Source organism: Capra hircus, chromosome 6 (genome assembly GCF_001704415.2).
Source record: "Capra hircus breed San Clemente chromosome 6, ASM170441v1, whole genome shotgun sequence".
In the NCBI taxonomy this organism is placed as follows: Eukaryota; Metazoa; Chordata; class Mammalia; order Artiodactyla; family Bovidae; genus Capra; species Capra hircus.
Genome location: NC_030813.1, coordinates 6,251,751 through 6,274,668, shown reverse-complemented (window position 1 = coordinate 6,274,668; position 22,918 = coordinate 6,251,751). Strand labels below are relative to the sequence as shown.

The 22,918-nt window shown below is 41.7% G+C and overlaps 1 protein-coding gene across 3 annotated transcripts in view; it reads right to left on the bottom strand.

Moving 5' to 3' along the window:
* PDE5A (phosphodiesterase 5A) overlaps window positions 1-22,918 on the bottom strand; it is a 146,735-nt gene that overhangs the window by 92,171 nt on the left and 31,646 nt on the right. For all 3 annotated transcript variants that reach the window (XM_018049176.1, XM_018049177.1, XM_013964453.2), the window contains exon 3: window positions 16,195-16,284. In XM_018049176.1, the coding sequence (XP_017904665.1) occupies window positions 16,195-16,284 (90 nt within the window). The remainder of the gene's footprint in view (window positions 1-16,194; window positions 16,285-22,918) is intronic.

Genomic DNA, 22,918 nt, shown 5'->3' with positions numbered 1-22,918 from the left:
GCATAATTCTTGATCTGAGTATTTATTCTTATCCCTTTGCACACACACAAAAAAAAACTCTTCCCTGCCAAAAGCCAAACTCTGCTACACCAGTTTTTAAGTGATGAGGTGAAGGTCTGAAACCTAGAACCACAGGGACCTGTCACCTTCTTATTAGACCTCTCTACCCCAGGGATACAGAGATTCAGGTCTGAGACAGCAGCACACAGCCGCTGTGAGCGAACTGTCTCCTCCTCTGCCCTTTACAAACTGCAGACACAAAGGTTACATAGCAGAAAAGAGCCCGCTGTCCTTCCCATGACAGGGAACGCTCAGCCCTTACTGTTTTTATTTAATTTTCCATTCGTCCATTTGTCTGCCCTTGCATCACTGCACAAAGAGGACGAGGACATTGTCTGACCCTCCATTTGGTGACAAGCTCTGCGGTGGGCACTGTCACACTCCCTGTCTCACTACGACCCCCGTCAAACCTCCCACTATTTGCACCTCCTGCTGAAGCTTCACGGACCAGTCACCTTAAGCACAGAGGGGTGAAGACAGGTTCTTCAGCAATCACTGACCTTAAGCCGGCCCTCAACACCGAGTTGCTTTTACTACAGTTGTAACTCTCTCCTTTGAACTCTATCTTGCTTGGCTAATTTGGAGCAAGTGCAAAATAACAATAAAAAATTTGTGTACTCAATATCTATTGTTCAAATTATACTTGCACTTTGTATCAGAATAATCCTACCACTGTCTAAGCCCACTTTTACACGTCATTGCCGAGAATGACTTCAGAGCCTGCGATCTATTGACCAACTAAGATTTATTTTCAGGGAGAGGTCCTGCGTTCTGCCAGGTGCTGCCCTGCAAAAGCACAGGCTTCACCCGGACAGTGCTGTTGGGTTTGGATTCCATCAAACCAGGATGGAGTCTGTTCTGGCTCTGCCTACACTTACAAAAGGTCTGTGCTCTGCAGCCTGGCTGGATGCTGTTCTAGTAAAGCTCTCTGATAATTACAGGGTAAAGGGGTGTGTCCATAATGTGTACCCAATACACACAGAAGAGAAGTAACACGGCAAAAGCAGCAAAAAGCAAGTTTCATGCATCAGGACACTGAACAGGCTGAACCTCATTTACAAATTAAGCTGGTATCACAGGGTTGAGAGAACACCTTAATGGGAGCTGAACTAAGTGTTTAGATCAGTGTTCTTGTTTCTACTAGCCCATCGAACTGCATCACAGCCAGTTAGATATTCACATCATAGAAGCTAGATATTCACAACATTTAACTGAAGAGATCCAGGGGGAAAATCTGTGTGTGTTTATCATTTTTTTTATATTTAACAAATCCTTCATATAGAGAATATAATTTATAGGATTTTATCTCTAAGTGTTTTTTCCTCCAAGATGGAAGATGAGCCTTAAAAGATAACTTACTGGAAAGCTCAGATGCAGACAGACACCAGTCTCGCCAGCAGAACTCGGAGCAGTAGGCATTACCAGCACAGAGGTGTGCCCGCCTCCACACAGCTGTGCGCTAATGCACCGAGTAATTAACTGGGAATCACTGTTGGCAACTCTGGATTTTATCATTCTATTATTCCAGTCCGTAATTTTGCATTTTCCAAAACTAAAATAGTACAAGAGTTGGTTGGTAGCTTTTCAGGTACAATCATGAATAAAGATGAACAAGGTAACTATTTCATGGTGAGAAGAATGCAGCCTTAGAATAAGATGACCTGGGTCTGAATTCCAGCCCTCCCACTTTACAGATATGAAATATTGGGACATTTTCTTAACTTGACCCAGTCCTTAATTCTGCATCTGAGATGGGGATGATGATGTCAGTATAAAATACTTATTTCTGATCTCTAAAGGTTGGCAGGAAGATCCAAGTACTACTACTATTAACCACATAGCCTTGATTAAATTTCGACTTGAGACCTCTTTTATTTGTCTGTTTTAGTTTCTAGGCTCTAAAATGGCAAAGATACATTTTTTTTTTAATTTTTAAAGTAGATTTCAGGTAAACTAGGTTACTGCACACCAGGCGTGCAGTTTAAATGTCACCCTTTCATCTCCTTGGTAAGCATTCTTGTCTCACCTCGCTCTCATGGAGTCTACAGTCTAGGGAGGGAAAACAAAGAAACCAGTAAGCTGATACATAGTATGCCTAATGGTGACTAGCAAAGATGGAAATAACGGTTGACAGTCAACAAAGAGGGGCTTTCCAGGCAGCTCAGTAGATAAAGAAATCTGCCTGTCAATGCAGGAGACACTGGTTCAATCCCTGGATTGGGAAAATCCCCTGGAGAAGAAAATGGCAAGTCACTCCAGTATTCTTGCCTAGGAAATCCCATGGACAGAGGAGCCTGGCTGATTACAGTCCATGGGGTGGCAAAGAGTCGGACATGTGCATAACACAGCACAGCAGCAGCCAATACGGACGGCTGAAGAACTTCATACTGAGACGTCATCTGAGTGAAAACCTGGAGGAGGGACTTCTGCGGTACTCCAGTGGTTGCCTCTCAAGGCAGGGCATGTGGGTTCGATTCAGGCTGGGGAACTAAGATTCTGTGTGCCATGGGGCAACTAGGCCTATGTGCCGCCACTACTGAGCCTGCGTGACCCAACGAAAGATCCCACCTGATGCAAGTAAGGCCCAATACAGCAAAAATAAATAAATGAATATTTTAAAACAAACCAAAAAAGCCTGATGGAGAGGAGATGGTGAGCCACGTGGAGAACTAGGTGAAGGGACTTCAGACAAGGAAACAGCAAGTGCAGAGGGCCTGGGGATGGAGCTTACCTGATTTGTTGAGAAAACAGCTGTGCTAGAGAGGACTGGCAGGGAGAGATAACAGGTGAGATCAGAGGGGCTTCAGGGGCTGGATCATGCGGGACCTTTCTTAGAGAGTGAAGGGGAAAACCACTGCAAGGTTTAAAGCAGGGGAGAGATGAGATCTAACAAGTTTTATAAAGTGCATTTTAGACTAGATTACAGGAAGTCCAAGGCTGGAAGTACGGGCATCAGTTGGGGTGGGAAAGGCTGCTGTAATTCAGGTGCTCCATGCCGATGCGCCAGTGAGGCAGAAGTGCAGGTGGAGAGCACTGACTGAAGGGACCATCGAGGGTTTTCCTGATGCGCTGGATATATACTGGGGGGTGGGGGGATGAATTTCACCTGATTTTAGCCTGTAAGGAATTTAGCATGAATGGCTGGGATGACAGACAAGTTAACTGTGATGGGGTTGGGTATAGAGCAGGTTGAGAGGGAAGGAAGATCAGGGGTGATGTTTTAGACATGTTACAGGGTAAGGCAAGAACTGCGAGTTCTCATCGCTAGCTCTTGCCCCATGGATGTCTTGTGGCCCTGCACAGAGTGGTGAGGCTGAAGGCTGGTGGATTATGCTCCAGCAAGAGGGAGGAATGGAAACAGCAAACAGGGACAACTCTTTCCAAGAGTTTAGCTCTTGTGGTCATCAGGGAAATGGTGGTCTCTGCAAGGGGATGTGCAATCCAGTGAGCATTTGCTTTTGTTTTTAAGAAGGGAGAAATAATAGCATGTTTGTATGGAAAGGAGTACGTCAAGGCTGTATATTGTCACTCTGCTTATCTAACTTATATGCAGAATACATCATGAGAAATGCTGGACTAGATGAAGCACAAGCTGGAATCAAGACTGCTATGAGAAATATCAATAACCTCAGATATGCAGATGACACCACCCTTATGGCAGAAAGTGAAGAACTAAAGAGCTTCTTGATGAAAGTGAGAGAGGAGAGTGAAAAAGTTGGCTTAAAACTCGACATTCAGAAAACGAAGATCATGGCATCTGGTCCCATCACTTCATGGCAAATAGATGGGGAAATAGTGGAAACAGTGACAGACTTTATTTTGGGGGGCTTCAAAATCACTGCAGAGGCTGCAGAGGGTGACAGCAGCCATGAAATTATAACACACTTGCTCCTTGGAAGAAAAGTTATGACCAACATGGACAGCATATTAAAAAGCAGAGACATTACTTTACCAACAAAGGTCCGTTGAGTCAAAGCTATGGTTTTTCCAGGAGTCATGTATGGATGTGAGAGCTGGACTATAAAGAAAGCTGAGCACTGAAGAATTGATGCTTTTGAACTGTGGTATTGGACAAGACTCTTGAGAGTCCCTTGGACTGCAAGGAGATCCAACCAGTCCATCCTCAAGGAAATCAGTCCTGAATATTCACTGGAAGGACTGATGCTGAAGCTGGAACTCCAATACTTTGGCCACCTGATGCAAAGAACAGACTCACTGGGAAAGACTGAAGGCGGGAGAGAAGGGGAAGACAGAGGATGAGATGGCTGGATGGCCATCACCAACTTGATGGACATGAGTCTGATCTCCGGGAATTGGCGATGGAAAGGGAAGCCTGGCGTACTGCAGTCCATGGGGTCACAGAGTCAGACAGGACCGAATGACTGAACTGAACTGATGCTGACAAACCAATTTGGTGGAGGAGGCGCCTTGGTGATTCTGGACACAGCGGGAGGAGCTGCTGGGCTGTCTTTGAGCAGATGAGATGGATGAGACAGCACAAGTGCCAGGCTGACCTTTGCTACTTCACAAACGGTTAAAGTCAAAGGGGAATCGGAGGGGACTTCCCTGATAGGCCAGTGGTTGGACTCTGAGCTTCCAATGCAAGGGGTAGGGTCTGTCCTTGGTTTAGGAACTACAATCCCACATGCTACTTGGCCAAAAAAAATTTTAATTAAAAAAAATAGCAAAACCCCCAAAACCCTAAACAATTTTTTACTTAAAAAAGAAAGAAACAAAAAAGGGAGGGGGGAGGCAGGAATCTAGAGAGTATAAAGTCAGATACAGGAGTGGGGAAGAAAGATGGGGAAGTGCTCTGTGGAAGGACGCCTCTAATTGCTTTGTTTTTCACTGAAATAGTAAGCAAGACCACCAGCTCAAAGTGGGGACGGGGACACAGCACTGAGATCTGAGGGGAGAGGAGAAAATAACAGTGAGACAACACATCCACCCACTGGCCCCCAAAGAGCCAACTGTTTTCATCCCCACAAACCAATTCTCTCTTTTGCATGTTCTGTTTTAGGAAATATCACAATTCTCCCTCATTACATCTACCTAAAAAACCCAGAAAGTATTCTACATCCTTTCTTCCACTCAACCCTCCATCAAATCAACCCCTCACCCCTGTAAACAGAGGTGTAACTAACAAGTCCACTTCTAGTCTCGATTATGTAAACTCCTCCTTACCAACCGCCCTGCTTCCAGACAGAACCTTCTCGGCGTATGAACAAATATGGAAATTAAAATCTATCAAGCATCAAATTATGTGGCTCTGGGTTACAGTATAAACAAAGGAAACTGTTCATCCTTAATGCTGTGGCCACACAGATCTTTAAATGATAGCAAATGCTTCCTGGCTTAAAAAATAAAATAAAACCCAGCACCTCGTTTGCATGGCAATTTAAGGACTCTGTGACCTTGCCAGGACCTTGCCAGGACCTGCCTGTATGGCCTCATCTCCAGTTTATACTCAAGCAAACACTCTGCTGAAGTACTGGACACATTGCTTCCAATCGTGATCCATGAGGGAGGAAGAAAATATGGTGCAGAAAGATAACAGATAATAAAGACACACCAGTGGGTATTTTCCCACGGGTATTAAGAAGCCAAGTACTTAAGCTACACGCAAACAGTGATCTCACGGAGACTCGCATTGGTGACATAATGTTTTAAGACTTTTAATACCTCAATCATTTGCCATAGCTCAAACAGCAGGCATCTCCCTCTTGTCTCCTCAGTCTTCCTCTTCTACGGAGAAGGGAATTGCAACCCACTCCAGTATTCTCGCCTAGAGAATTCCAGGCACAGAAGAGCCTGGCCCACTATGGCCCACGGGGTTGCAAAGAGTCGGACATGACTGAAGTGACTTAGCACGCGTGCATGCTTCCTCTTCTGTGTCTACGTTCTCTATGACTCAAGCCAGTCTGGAAGAGCACATATGCCAACTTGCCACATTTTTGAAAACTCTTATCTGTGTTGCCTCTGGTAGATATTATTTTTTTAGTACATGAAAGGCTAAAAAACAATAATTTTTAAGATTTTTTTTTTTTAACTGAAGTATAGGTAACTTATGTTTCAGGAGTACCGCAAACTGATTTACTTATATACAAATATATTCTTTTTCAGATTCTTTTCTATTATAGATTACTAGAAATACTGAATATAGTTTCCTGTGCTATATAGTAGGTCCTTGTTGTTTAAGATATTCTTTTATTTTTTTAATATTTTTTTAAATTTATTTGCTGAATTGGGTCTTAGTTGTTCTCAGGTGAGAACTTCTCTTGTGGCACAAGAATGTTCTCATTGTGGTGCACAGCTCAGCAGCTGCGGTGCACAGTCTTAGCTGCTCCACAGCATGTGGGATCTTGTTCCCTGGCCAGGGGTTGAACCTGCGTCCCCTGCATTCCAAGGTGGATTCTTAACTGCTGGACCACCAGGGAAGTCCCTAAGATACTATTTTAATTAACAAGCAGAGTTGCTCGTTTATCATCTGGCCAGTTTTAAGGAAAGATACTAAAGCCTCAGAATACACTTGGTGCACTTGGTGGTTTCACAGTGTGTCCACCCACCCTTTGGCATTCCTCTCTTCCAGAGCTAGAGCCTCACTGCCCTCCTCCTGAGTCTGGATCTGATGCCTGGCTTCTTTCCTTTTCTTTTTTTATATTTATTTCTTTGGCTACCTCACGTCTTAGCTGCAGAACAGGTGAGCTCTGGTTGCAGCAGGCAAACTCTTAGTTGAGGCATGTGGGATCTAGTTCCTTGACCAAGGATTGAACCCAGACCTTCTGCACTGGGGGTGTGGAGCCTTAGCCCCTGGACCCCCAGGGAAGTCCCTGACGCCTGGCTTCTAGTGACTAGTTACTATGAGGCAAAAGTGAGCAGCTCTGGGGACCTGATCATCCAAGGCGCTGCTGATTTCTCCGTGCTCACTCTCTGCCACATGCTGAGGACAGGGCGTGATATGGGAGGGTCTCCTGCCAGGGCGAGCAAGCCCTCTGGGAAGCGCACGCTCACGCACAAGGCAGGTGTCCCTGCAGCATCCTGAGTGCAGCCGTGGGCAGGGAGCCGGGGCCGGGGCCACCCAGCTGGCTAGGCAGCTCTGGCATTCCTGAACCACCGAAACAGGTAACAGAGGCTGCTGTTCAAAGTAAGCTTAGAGATCATTAATGGCACCCTCATGATCACCAACTAATTAGTAATAATCAAATGGATCTGGAATTCTAAATCCGGACCATTTTCACTTTACTTCACCAAGTGATGCCAAAAAAAAAAAAAAACACACAAAGATGATTATGATTCAAAAAATTTTTAATATCATCTCTTATACTTTAATTTGAACTCTGCATATAACATTAATTTCCACTCTGTGGTAGAAGAGAAATAAGTAGGAACTTTTGGATTTAATAAGAAGGAATATAAAATACATAGTTTAAAAAGCATTTTACCCATATAATCTTAGCTTTTAGATGGATACAGGTATTCATATATATATCTACTGAAAGCAGCCATGTCACTGACAACTATCTTAACTCTTTAAGAATGTATACAAATTAATAATGCATGAAAATTATTTAATAATAAAAATCCATCCCAAGGCCTAATTATGTGGCTCTGGGTCAGATGTTATACGAAGAAATTACGAATATCTGGAACTGGTTCCCGGAGAAGGCAATGGCACCCCACTCCAGTACTCTTGCCTGGAAAATCCCATGGGCGGAGGAGCCTGGTGGGCTGCAGTCCATGGGGTCGCTAAGAGTTGGACATGACCGAGCAACTTCACTTTCACTTTTCCCTTTCATACATTGGAGAAGGAAATGGCAACCCACTCCAGTGTTCTTGCCTAGAGAATCCCAGGGACGGTGGAGCCTGGTGGGCTGCCGTCTATGGGATCGCACAGAGTCGGACACAACTGAAGGGACTTAGCAGCAGCTGCTGGTTCCAGACCTCTACTGGTCATACTTCAGGATCTATATAAAACATCTCAAAATTAAACTTATAAATGCTCTATCAAACTTAAAATGAAGTGCGAGAATGATTATTCTAAAAGTACAATGAAGATAAACCTCATATTGAATAAAACACAGCTCTGAACCAAATTTTCTGAGCATCCACAATAAAATTTGTGTAAATATAGCCTACCATTAACGTATTATTCAGTCTCAAGGGTTTATTCACTTTTCTCCTGGATCAGCAGTGTGGCCTCAGGGATCGAACCTATTAGTACAATATTGTTCCTCTGATACTCTTAAGAAATGTTTTTTCCTGAGGAAAATAGTTACCATCTTCTTTGTAAAATACACTTGTTTATTATTTAAAGGGCAATGTGGAAAAGGAAAAGAAAAGACCATCAACATCAAGATATCATGTCTGGAACCATCGGAAACTTTTCAGAGTATTTCTGTTTTGTTTCTAAAACAAAGCTATGAGAAAATATCACAGGGGAATAAATGCAATGGACATTTTATAAATTAAAAAAATATATATAACCGGCCAATTCTTGAGGACTAAAATAGATCTAGACCCACTGCCCGTCTACAATTACACTCTCCTTATTCGTGTAGCTATGTTTTCATCTAGGCTGATTTGGAATTGTAGGATTATGTATAAAGCTCTAACATTTATTTTTCGAAGCTTACATGTCCAGTTTAAGAAAAGCTCAGTTGGTAGTGCAAGCAGGATGTCATAGGCAAGTATTTAGCCTGCCTCCACCATCTCCCAGCTTCCTCTCTCAAGGCTGTGGGATAAACACTGCAGGGATCTGCTGTATGAAACCACAGCTTTCATCCTTCCTCTGTGATTTCTCCGGCTCTTAAAATCCAGACTTTCAACTTATGTACTGAATAACGAACTTGTTTAACATTTGTTCTGTTACCTTGTATTTAATTTTTGATACAAAATCTTCTCAATGAAACTGAAAAGAAAATTTTTTAAAGTATCTTCCTTGCTTCATTAAAAAAAAAAAAAACCTCATTGCCTAGACCAGTGCTTTACATATTACAATGATTCAACAATTACTTTTAAGATTAGATGATTTAGGAGGGAATGACCGGCCCCATCACTTCATGGCAAACAGATGGGGAAACAGTGGAAACAGTGGCAAACTTTGTTTTCTGGGCTCCAAAATCACTGCAGATGGTGACTGCAGCCATGAAATTAAAAGACGCTTACTCTTTGGAAGGAAAGTTATGACCAACCTAGACAGCATATTAAAAAGCAGAGAAATTACTTTACCAACAAAGGTCCATCTAGTCAAAGCTATGGTTTTTCCAGTAGTCATGTATGGATGTGAGAGTTGGACTATAAGGAAAGCTGAACACCGAAGAATTGATGCTTTTGAACTGTGGTGTTGGAGAAGACTCTTGAGAGTCCCGTGGACTCCAAGGAGATCCAACCAGTCCATCCTCAAGGAAATCAGTCCTGAATATTCATTGGAAGGACTGATGTTGAAGCTGAAACTCCAATACTTTGGCCACCTGATGCAAAGACCTGACTCATATGAAAAGTGCCTGATGCTGGGAAAGATTGAAGGCGGGAGAATAAGGGGACAACAGAAGATGAGATAGTTGGATGGCATCACCAACTCAATGGACATAAGTTTGAGTAAACTCTGGGAGTTGGTGATGGACAGGGAGGCCTGGCGTGCTGCAGTCCATGGGGTCACAAAGTGTCAGACACGACTGAGCAACTGAACTGAACTGAGAAAATTTTTAAATGAGCAGATCAAGTCATGTAGCCTAAGTTTTGGAAAACATTTACTTTTGTATACTGCACTTAGATTTACACATTTGATTCCATTAATGCTTTACTTTATGATTTTCGGCATGCAACAAATCTCTCTGACTCATCAAAATATTTATATTATAAATATCTCATAAAATTAGCTGATATGTTTTGAAGTTTTTCAGGTTTCTTTTAAAAGAAGATATAAAGAGTTAGATAGCTAGCTAAAAATGCTCCTTTATCACACTGCAAACAAAAAAATCCTTACCATAAATACTTTATTATGGCTATTACATTTGCCCTGAAGAATTATGTCATCAAGTACGATAAGATAAACTCAAGATGATAAAAACAGAGGAGAATAAAAGCTCTGATTCTAAATTAGATTTCTACTTAATAACCGGAGTCGACATTCAACCAAGAGAAAACAGGTGTCAGCCTAACCTGACATTATTGGATATAATCTCCACCTCAGATCAATATGAACATTTTCTAGAACTTGCATTATTTCACAGTGTCCTGGCTTCTACCTCACTGATGCAGCCATTATAAAACAAAGCACTCATCTCCACACACCATAACAAGCAATACTTCAAGAGAGGGTAGTATTTCAGGAATAGATCAGCTGAGCTACAGAGAAAGAGCTGAGTTTCCCTGCTGCTGCTGCTAAGTCACTTCAGTCGTGCCTGACTCTGTGCGACCCATAGACAGCAGCCCACCAGGCTCCCCTGTCCACAGGGCTCACCAGGCAAGAATACTGGAGTGGGTTGTCACTTCCTCCTCCTGAGTTTCCCTACGCTTCTTTACTAAACATAAAAGAACCATCTAGTTATAGTAATAACTAATGCACATGACAAAAATTTAAAAATGGATCCAAGTGCCCAGGTCTGAAAAATCCAGTGTTAAGCCTAAAAGAAATTTAACAGCAGCTCTAAAAATTCACACACTTGCTGCAAATGTTTTCATGAGGCTTCCTGACTCGCCCAGATTCACATGAACCATGCTCCTGTGGCTCATATCCCTGGAAAACATTTCTTCATGTTTACTGGATGTATCACTCCGAATACATTATAAAGGGCAGACTCTGACCCCTCTTCCTCCCCACCCCCACCTGCTCCCTTTCTTCTCTTTTTTTTTCCAACTTAAAAAAAGTCTGCCAGCAGAGTGGTTTCAACACAACTTTGAAGAGCCACCAGAATATAGCCAGTTCTCCTTGTCTCCACCTTCAAGCCCTGCTTCTACGTGCTCAAATCAGGCAACGTCCCTCCCCCAAATCAAAAGTAATCTAAACATTTACTGCAGCAGCTCAAGAAAACAATGAGGCGGAAGAAAGAGACTGCAGTCATCGTCCACAGTGGAATTCTAAAAAACCCTCTCGCCTAGGTTTCAATTTCAGATTCGCCAAGTTTTAGTTAATGTGACTTTGGCCAAGTTCCCTAAATGTCCTGTATCTCAGTTTCATCTTCTGTACGCGGGAATAAAATAATGACCACTTCCTCTGGTTGTGACAAAGATTTAAAAGAATTAACAGGCATCGAGTCCTCTGAACAGTTTCCACAGGATAAGCAGTTATTTCCCAAGTCCTACCCACGTTGTTCCTCAAACCATTTTATTATACAGCCTAGACTGGCTCTTTTCTCTCCCTTGACCCCTTTACTTTTTGTCTTCATTCATTTTCTCTAGCCAATAGTTCTGTGACCTTTCCCAAATAAATTAGTTTAGCTTTGTCTAGCATTTCCAGTCTGCTCCCTACCACCACCACCCTTTGCCCATTAACCCCACTGTCTTAGAAGGGAGTATACAGAGAGGGTAAGGTTGTAAACATTTATCCTCTATGACTTAAAAAAAATTATATCACAGAAGATTTAGGAATATCTATGATCTTGACTTCCAAAAAGGCATCGCACTATTATACTTACAGTTGCAACACTGATGAAAAGAACTCCTGAAAATGTTTAATTACTTGAAAGATTTCACAAGAAGAGAGGCAGATGAAGTGATTACATATTTTACTGAATCTTGAAAATCTTCCTGAATATTCTGGACTATGTTGTAGTTCAGACTCTAGTATTCAGTATTCAATTGCTCCTTTCAATCAGCTCTCCAGAGCCGGTACCTTAAGAAACTGGGGTCACTGAAAGGTGCCAAGGCATTTAATAAACAATCAATAATTATATTTCATCTTTGGTTCCTTGGTAATTAGGTGGAATCAGTGTCCGCTTACTCCATACAACTGCACTAACACAAAGAGAAGAAACCAAATTTACTTCGCCTCATTTATGAGCAAAAACAATGAAAAGTATCTTTCTTTGAAGCTTAAGGTTTGTTAGAGGGTGAACAGACCAGTCAGGGACTGTGCTGGCCGTCATTTGATCCCAGCTGCCTGGTTATTATGTGACTGATGACCTCTCCATCCTTTTTTTCTCATGAAAGTTCCATGTCTCCTCTAAACAAATGACAGCTGACATTTATTGATCACTTCCCGTGTGCCAGGAATTATGTCAAGCCCTTTGCGTGAACAAACACATTTAATCTTTACAACAACCCTGTCCTTTTACCAACGTCCTTTTACAACCCTCATTCAGCAGATGAGGAAACTGAAGAGCCAAGGGATTAACCAATTCCATCCTGGTTTCTCATCAAGTAAGTGTTGGAGACGGGATTCAAGCCCAGAGCAAGCATAACAAGTACTGCCCAAAGCCCTACTGGAGCTCTCCCATTGTGATTTAAAAAGCTTCGTGGAAGAAAGAGCAGTTTTCTATTGTATGTACACAACAGCAAACATTGCCCCCTATAAATCTAAAGATAATTTTGGAATCCATACAGTTCACCTTCTTAGTGTTCTTGGTCGGCTAAATGGCTTTTTATACCACAACCAAGCTGAGAGTATGACTGTTTTTCCTGACTGTTTCTCTTCATTCCTTTTTTTCTGAAGAAATAATTCTCACAGGAAATAATTTCAAACCCAGCAGTGTGAGCGTGGGAGGAGAGGACAAAGAATGGGGAGGGTCAGCAAGATGTTTAAAAAGCTGTGTTTGGAAACCTTCCCATCAGTAAAGTTACTAAGACGCCAGTGAAGTCACTGAAAATGTTTTATCTCATGAAATGTTCTGTGTGAATAAGCTTTTGTGAAAACCAGTGAAGAGCTCAGTCTTCTCATCAAATCATTGCAGGGTAAAATGGAGACAGCAGGGGAGGAAGAAGAGGCCTGGAGGCAGGCAATGCTGAGAATGCCGAACAATGCAGCAGGAATCTTAGGGGGAGCTCTGGAGAGTCGCAATCGGGGGACCTGTGGCTGAGCCCACTTTACTCAGGTCTGTAAGTGAGCAGATGGCCCATGACTGTGAGCGAGGTTATTTATTCGTGCAATCAAATTTAAGAGCTAAAACTTTAAAAAATTGACACCAACACATGTTGCCTAGGATGTGAAGCAACTAGAACTCGCATACACATCAACGGTAGAAAAGCATACGGCACAGTCACTTTGGAAAGGACTTTGGAAATTTCTGATAGAATTCAACAAACACCCAACACACGACCTGGAAATACCCCTCGTATATATTTACCCAAGAGAAGCGAAAGTATATCCACAAAAAGACCGGTATGCAATCATCAACAGAGTGTCTCCTCAGAGACAAACACTGGAAACAACTCAAAAGCCTACCAACGGATGAACAGATAATCAAATTGTGGCACACCCACACCATGGAATAACCACTCAGCAGTAACAGAGGAACACACTACTCACACACGCAAGAGCAGGGATGAATCACAAGCATGACACTAAGCGAAAGGCAGACACGCAAGACTCCATACGGCGTGACTCCGCTTACGTGATGCGTATGACATTCTAGGGAAGGCAAGATACCAGCGACAGAAAACGGGTCAGGGCTGCCGGCAGCTGGGGGTTGAGGGAGGAGAAGATCGACTACAGGGAGTGCAGCGAAGCGTCTGAGGGGACGGAAGTGCTTTGCACCTTTTAAAATTTTATTAGTGTTGTTATTAATTTGGCTGCACTGGGATCTTCAGCTGTAGCACGTGGGATCTAGTTCCCTGACCAAGGATCGAACCGCAGCCCCCTGCACTGGGAGGGCAGTCCTAGGCACTGGACCACCAGGAAAGTCCCGGATGCTTTGCATCTTGATGACAGTAGCAGTTACAGGACTGTACATGCACCTCTTAAAAACTCATCCAACTACACACTTAAAATGAGTGAATGTGATTACCTAACTGGTACCTCAGCACAGCAGGGGCTTTTGTTAGTGTTGTTTTAGTTTAAGCACCCCACTCCAGTACTCTCGCCTGGAAAATCCCATGGACGGAGGAGCCTGGCAGGCTACGGTCCATGAGGTCGCAAAGAGTCGGACTCGACTGAGCGACTTCACTTCCTCACTGGCAGTCACAAAGACAGAAGCATGTGTACCCAGAGGATGCTCTCTTGCAGAAAGGCAGTCTCCTCACCCTGGTGATTTTGTTGCATATTCTCATGGATTCCCTCAATCCTCAGTGTTCATGCAACTTAGAAAGAGATGTTTAACCAGAGCATGATTTGGGCTAAGTCTCTCAACCAGCACAAAGCTGTTTCTCAGGCCATGGTTTTAAAACATACTTATAAACTAAAAGCTGAACATCACCTTCTTAAGTGCACACAATTACATCCTTGGTTTATAATTAGGGCAGCCAGATAAAACATAGGATGTCCAGTCAAATTTAATTTTAGATGAATAACAAATAGTTATTTTAGTATAACTACGTACCCCAATATTGCATAAGATATGCTCTCTCTTTCTTTTATCTTGCAATCCAATTAAAGAACACCATTGGTCCATGTATGGTCTTTTCAATTTCATTTATTCATTCACAATTAATTAGCTAATTAATTATTTAATCTTATATATATGTTTTAGCTGCAGGTATTTTTAGTAATCATGGCTGTAACTACCTTAAGAAACCATGTAGCAACTTGAAGGCACTGAGAAGGTATTTAGAAGACTGAGAAATTGCTGACTTGGGAACCTGTTCATCCAGCTGTGACTGCAGGCCGGTTGCACCCGCATCGCCTCAGTGCTTGTGGGACAGACTCACTCAGGGCTCACCTAGACGACTGAACTCAGAACCTGCATTTTAAGATTCGACATGCATGTTCCTGTTTTGGAAGCATGGAGTTAGAGCACTGTATTTTAGCATACGTAGCGGGGATCAGAGGGAAGCTGACTCAAAGCACAGAAACTCCTTAGGAGAATATTTTAAAAGTTCAGGCATTACTTCAAGGCCTGAATCACGGTACAGTACAGGTACAGGAATGAAACTGAAAGAAAGACACGGAAATGGGAAACACTAACGGAAAAAGAATCTGTGGGACTTGGTAAAGACTGGATGGGCTGCCCAGGTGGCTCAGTGGTGAAGTACCCACCGGCCAGTGCAGGAGAGGAGATGCAGGCTCCCCCCGTGGGTCAGGAAGCACCCACTCCAGTATTCTTGCCTGGAAAATCTGCAGACAAAGGAGCCTGGCGGGCTATAGTCCATAGGGCTGCAGGAGTCCCACAGGACTTAGTGACTGAACAACAACAACTGTGGTTTCGGTATTTCTAAATGCTCCACTGGTGATTCCACTTGCAGCCAAGCTTAAGAACCACAAATAGGAGCTCTTTCAATCTATTTGTTTTCAGGAAGAGAGATGATTTTCAACCCTGGCTACACTTTAGAATTATTTGAGGAGCTTTAAAAATGTATCACTATCTACACCCTGCCCTTAGAGATTCTGATTTAATTTGTAACTTTTTAGAAGTTCCACAGTTGTTTGTAATGGGCACGCAGGGCTGAGAGCACTCAAGTGAAGCATTCAGTTTAAATGATCATTTATTAACTATTTTTTTCAAATAAATGTAAAATGAAGAGAGAATTCAGTATGTACAGAATCCAAACCTTCTTATTAGGTGAAATATAAACCAACCTATTTTCATCTGCTTGTTATAATTTCACAATAACTTTTGCCTGGAGTTAGCTACAATATCCATTTTTTTCAAAACCTCATTTTGAGTAAAAAATAAAATCAGTTGATGACCATTGAGACTGGATAACCATTTATGAAACAAGCATTATTCAAGGGTTCAAAATATAATATGAAATAAACTGATTATAATCACAACCACAATTATATATCTTAGGATAGAGTAAGGTCTTCAGGAGACAGAGATAAAAAAATTATATGTCTAAAATGTATTTCTAGGTAAAAGTAAATAATCAGGATACAATTCTATTACTGAAGTCTAAATAAAACACATCAAGCAGAACACTTAAGCACTTTCCAGTTACCTGCACTAAAGCATTATTTCAGAAGTATGAAAAGTAAAAAAAAAAATTTCAAAAAGAAAAATGCTTCCAAATGACCTTTGATAGAATGGAAAACTGGCTTACCTCTTCCCTATGATTCTTAATTGGCATACAAAGAATACTTTGTGTCCTGTAGCCTGTAATTTGGTCAACTTCGGCATTGAATCGAGGATCCTAGTAAGGAAGATGAAATTCAATTTAGTGACTGACTTGTTCAATGACTGATGTCATTTTTCTGACTTATAGGATTAGAGAAATCTAACCTTTGACTTACCTTGTTGCTCTGAATGTTAAATTTTATCGCTGTAAAAGGTATCAAATCATGTAAGTACATATAATCTTTGACAAAGATAAGTTTAAAGTTTTTTAAGGAAGCTAGTGCTCACGAATAAATACAGATGCAAACAAGTGTTAAAAAATGAAGAAAATTCAAAAAAGTAACCAATTTAGATAGTTTCATTTGAACTCCAGAAAGAGTGACAACTCTCTTCTTCTGTAATAAAATTTGCCTAGTCCCATCTCATTGATTCTTCTGAAAAAGAAAAGCATCTCTGGTCTGAAGTTTTTTCCCATAAAACCCACCACCTCCAAAATGACCTTTGCAATACTGATGTTACTTCCCTTTAACGACTGACCTTGTTCTGTGAATAGAGGAGCATGATGGGCTAGTACATGGGGCCACAAAGAGCTGGACAAGACTGAGCATAACACGACAGCAACAAACGACTGTTTATCTATTACCTCAGGATTCTGTATTTCTATCTCAGATGTTCATAAGAATTAAAATCTTTTTTTATTTAATACAAGTGCATGGCCTTCATCAAACTATAAACAACTCCTTAATCTTCTGAATCTCTTTCCCCTTTCACAAAGTACGTCCTTGCACATCCAATAATCACAAAGGGCTTTTGAAATGTGTAAAAGTTCAAAATGTGGGTTAAAGAAAAACACATGCAGGCTATTTTCCATTAAACAGATTAAGAAGATTAAAGGTAGGCTGTAAACTCCATGAGGGGCCTTTATTGGTTCATTGCTGTATTCCCAAGATCAACTCAGGAACTCAAAACCATTTGTTAAATAAATGAAGCAATTCATTAACGACTGATACCACAGTTATCCAATGTGATCATTTTTAGCTTACTATAGCCTGAAACAAATCTTGTAGAGGTAGGAGGATAAACTCAAGGAAACGGACAGATACTAGCATATGAGATACAATTAGAATGGAAGCAAACATACCAGAATATAAATATCTGAATGAATATTGTTCCCTTCAAAGCAACAGCCTTGGGAACTTACATACTCAACCTAATAATAGAATTATTGTTGTAAAAATTCTGCTTTTGGAATTCCCTTTGGAAAATATGGAGTAGTCACACTGGAAAAATCCTCATCTCTGAAGGTCATTTCTTTTTTTTTTTTTTTAATTAGTCTAATGTCACGCAAAGCCAAAGCTGTGAATGAAGTAAATGATTACACTAAATTCCATCAAACAAGGGTCAGAAATGAGGTCAATTTTCCCATTTAGAGGGCCGAACTTGGCCTTAAAGACAAACTTTCAAAAGAAAAGTTACAAAATGGTGGCAAATCAACGTAAATATTTTATATTACAAATGAACACTATTGCATTTTAATTTTTCTGCAAACACGGTCAAAGTTGTATTGAAAAGACACAGAAAATCTTGCCTGAATGTTTCCAAAAACCAGTTTTAAATAACATGCTATATTGCAAGGTATCTAAAGAAAGCAGACAGGCTACTGATATGGATGAATTAAAAGAAGTTAAACATTATGAATTTATACAGGGAATTATTCCATAAGCTAATAATCAAAATATGAATGGAAATGCATCCTCAGCAATTATTTTGTTAATGAATATCTGAATTACAAGACCAATTTATAAAGAAGAGGGTTAAACCCAGCTATCTAATCAAAGCAAGAGTTTGAAATGTATAGGACTTCCACAGATTTTTGCGTATACTGGAAGTTTAAAATAAAGAGCAACCTTGGATTTCCCTCTTCTGTGAAAGAAGTAGGAGTAATGTCTGCCTCAAAATCACTTTAAAGAATCTTGGCATCTCAAAGAATTCGCCTTTGACAATGCACCAGTGCAAGGGCTACAAACACGGAGAACTTCTAACGCTTCTAGGCCCAGGAACCACGGGAAGAAAAATGGAGCACTACTATTACTATTGTTATTTCTTTCACTGTGGATGAGAACATGACAGTGGGGGGGGGAAAAAAAACCGCAAAGCTTAAATATCCATCTCCTATAAAAAACAACTATTAGCAGACTTGTCCTCCTGCTGGAAAATATCTGGCCAGATCAAATAACTGAGACAGCTAAACCGCACACCGTGCAGAGAACGCAGATGGCTGCACTGCAGTGATCTCGCTCCTCCAGGCAGCGCTCCTCCCACCACGGAGAAGGCAGGTGGTCCCCAAAGCAGCAACGGTTCCAAACGGAGCTGAATTCAGGGCTTCTAAAGTGCTTTACAAATGACTGATGAAAGAAGAGAAGGGAAGGGCAAGGGAGAAAGGGAAAGATACACCCAACTGAAAGCAGAGTTCCCGAGAAGAGCAAGGAGAGACAGGAAGGCCTTCTTAACTGAACAATGCAAAGAAATAGCAGAAAACAACAGAATGGGAAAGACTAGAGAGCTCTTCAAAAAACTGGATATATCAAGAGAACATTTCGTGAAAAGATGGACACGAGGGACAGAAGCGGTATGGACCTAACAGAAGCTGAACATTTAACAAGAGGTGGCAAGAATACACAGAACTGTACCGGAAAGGTCTTAATGACCCAGGTAACCATGATGGTGTGATCACTCACCTAGAGCCAGACATCCTGGAGTGTGAAGTCAAGAGGGCCTTAGGAAGCATCACCATGAATAAAGCTAGTGGAGGTGAAGGAATTCCATCTGAGTGGTTTCAAATCGTAAAAGGTGATGCTGTTAAAGTGCCACACTCATGTCAGCAAATTTAGAAAACTCAGCAGTGGCCTCAGGACTAGAAAACGTGTTTTCATTCCAATTCCAAAGAAAGGCAATGCTAAAGAATTTTCAAGGTCAGCCGAGTCGCTCAGTCCTATCTGACTCTTGCGACCCCATGGACCGCAGCACACCAAGCCTCCCTGTCCATCACCAACTCCCAGAGCTTACTCAGACTCATGTCCATTGAGTCAATGACACCACCCAACCATCTCATCCTCTCTCGTCCCCTTCTCCTCCTGCCTTCAATCTTTCCCAGCATCAGCGTCTTTTCTAAGGACTCAGTTCTTTGCATCAGGTGGCCGAATGCTGCAGCTTCAGCTTCAGCATCAGTCCTTCCAATGAATATCCAGGACTGATTTCCTTTAGGACCAACAAGTTTGATCTCCTTGCAGTCAAGGGACTCTCAAGAGTCTTCTCCAGCACCGCAGTTCAAAAGCATCCGCTCTTTGGCGCTCAGCTTTCTTCATGGCCCAGCTCTCAATCTCTAAACTGCCATACAGCTGTGCTTCCCTCATAGCTAGGCGGTAAAGAATCTGCCTGCAGTGCAGGAGACCTGGGTTTGATTCCTGGGTCGGGAAGATCCCTTGGAGAAGAAACTGGCAGTCCACTCCAGTATTCTTGCCTGGAAAATCCCATGAACAGAGGAGCCTGGCAGGCTACAGTCCAAGGGGTCGAAAGAGTCAGACACGACTTAGCGACTAAACCACCACCACAGTTGTGCTCATTTCACAGGCTGGCAGGGTTATGCTCAAAATCCTTCAAGCTAGGTTTCAGCAGTACATGAACCAAAAATTACTTCCACATGTACAAGCTGGGTTTAGAAAAGTCAAATGAACCAGAAATCAAATTGCCAATATTTCTTTGATCACAGAGAAAGGAAGGGAATTCCAGAAAGGAAAAAACAACATTTGTTTGACTATGCTTCTTTGACTATGTTAAAGCCTTTGACTGTGTGGATTACAACAAACTGGAAGATTCTGAAAGAGATGGGAATACCAGACCACTTTACCTGTGTCCTGAGAAACCTGTATGCAGGTTAACAAACAACAGTTAGAACCAGACAGGGAATAAATGACTGGTTCAAAACCGGGAAAGAAGTGTGACAAGGCTGTATATTGTCACCCTTAAATTGAATTAAACTAAATTGAATTGTAACAATTTAATAAAAATTGCTAAGTTTTATTTAACTTAAGGAGATCCAACCAGTCCATCCCAAAGGAGATCAGTCTTGAGTGTTCACTGGAAGGACTGATGTTGAAGCTGAAACTCCAATACTTTGGCCACCTCATGCGAAGAACTGACTCATTTGAAAAGACCCTCATGCTGGGAAAGATTGATGGTGGGAGGAGAAGGGGACAACAGAGGATGAGATGGTTGGATGGCATCACCAACTCAATGGACATGAGTTTGGGTGAACTCTAGGAGTTGGTGATGGACAGGAAGCCTGGCATGCTGTGGCCCATGGGGTCACAAAGAGTTGGACACGACTGAGCGACGAAATGTATGCAGAGTACATAATGCAAAATGCTGGGCTGGATTCTTGAATCATATGCTGGACTCAAGATTGCTGGGAGAAATATCAACAACCTCAGAAATGCAGATGATACCACTCTAACGGCAGAAAGTGAAGAGGAACTAAAGAGCCTCTTGATGAGGCTGAGAGAGGAGAGTGAAAAAGCTGGCTTGAAACTCAACATTCAAAAAACTAAGATCATGGCATCAATCCCACCACTTCATGGCAAATAGAAGGAAAAAGTAGAAGCAGCGACAGATTTTATTTTCTTGGGCTCCAAAATCACTGTGGACAGTAACTGCAGCCATGAAATTAAGACGCTTGCTCCTTGCAAGGAAACCTATGACAAACCTAGACAGTGTATTAAAAAGCAGAGATATCACTTTGCTGACAAATATCTGTCTAGTCAAAGCTATGGTTTTTCCAGTGGTCATGTACAGCTGTGAGAGTTGGACCAGAAAGAAGGCTGAGCACTGAAGAATTGATGCTTTATTACTGTGGTGCTGGAGAAGACTCTTGAGAATCCCTTGGACAGCAAGGAGATCAAACCAGTCAGTCCTAAAGGAAATCAATCCTGAATATTCACTAGAAGGATGAATGCTGAAGCTGGTGCTCCAACAGTCTGGGCACCTGATACAAAGTCCCTCATTGGAAAAGACCCTGATGCTGGGAAAGATTGAGGCAGAAGGAGAAGGGGGCAGCAGAGGATGAGATGGTCAGACAACATCACAGACTCAGTGGACTGAATCTGAGCGAACTCCAGGATATAGTGGAGGAGAGGGGACTCTGGCACGCTGCAGTTCATGCAGTCACAAAGAGTCACACAAGACTTAGAGACTGAAGGACAGCAATAACAAAAGGGCTGGGATGTGCGAGGCAAAGTACCTGATAAGAGGCTGTGCTGTGGGTGGGGTAGGGCATAAAGGAGGAGCGGCAGAAGACAGTGGCTAGCCAGGTGGAACATGTACTTGGGAAGACTCTTTAGAGAACAAGCAAAAACTACCTGTTGAAAGCTGAAAGTGGAATAGTGCTACCAATTAGAAAAATGTTTGAAGACACTGGGGTCCCACCCATCAGAGCTACCTTCCAGTAATTTCACTGCCTGCAAGAATAAAGGTCAGCCCTGTTTTAGAAGAAGACAATATAATCCAATGACTTTCAACAAACAGTCACAATGTCCAGCCTACAATAAACATAGTCACAACAAATGAAGAAATAGGAAACTGCAACCCATAGTGAAGAAAAAGCACAGTCAATAAAAAATGACCCCAGGATGATTCAGATATTGGAATTAACAACAAGGACTTCAAAGAAGCTATTATAAATGTACTTAAAAACTTAAAATATGGTAATAATGAACAGATGAGAATCTCTGCAAAGAAAGAAAAAAAAGTCTTTTTAAAAAGCCTGATGGAAATTCCAGAACTGAGAAGTACAAAGTCTAAAATGAAGAGTCCACTGATTTAACAGCAGATTGGATGAGTCAGTAGAAGGTGGATTGAGTCTGAAGGTAGACTGAGAAAGCACCTAATCAAACAGACAGAGGAAAAACAGAAACTATGAGAAGTTAACAGAGCCTCAGTGTTCTCTGGGACAACATTAAATGGTCTAACATATATACAAGTGGAGTGCAAAGAGAAGAAAATGGGGCTGAAAAAAAATATTTAAACACATGACCAAAAATTCCCTAAAGTCAGTGAAAACCTTAAACGTATACACATAGTGTGGAAGTGATACATAACATGAAACATGGAAGAAATGAAGGCTGGCTGACTTCTCATTAGAAAAGTGAAAACCAGAAAAAAGTGGGAAAACAGTTTAAATATTGAAAGAAAACTACTGTTAACCGAGAAGTATCTTTGCAGTAAAGATATCTCTCAAGATTATAGGCAAAATGATGGTTTAAACAAAATCAGAGAATTTGTCACCATCAGACCAATACTAAAGAAATACTAATGAAAGTTCTTCAGCCTGAAGAAACAGATTCTACAGAAAGGAATAAAGAGCTTGGAACTTGGCCTGCGCACAAGCACAAATATATCAACAGTAAGGAAATGGACCCAAAAAGATACTGCTGGGATTTATGTCCACGACTGTCCTGCCGACATTTCTCTCTAGGAGTTTTATGGTAACAGGTCTTACATTTAGGTCTTTAATCCATTTTGAGTTTATTTTTGTGTATGGTGTTGTAGAATGTTCTAATTTCATTCTTTCACACATAGCTGTCTATTTTCCCAGCACCACTTATTGAAGAGACTGTCTTTTGTCCAGTGTATTCCTGCCTCTTTTGTTGTAGAAT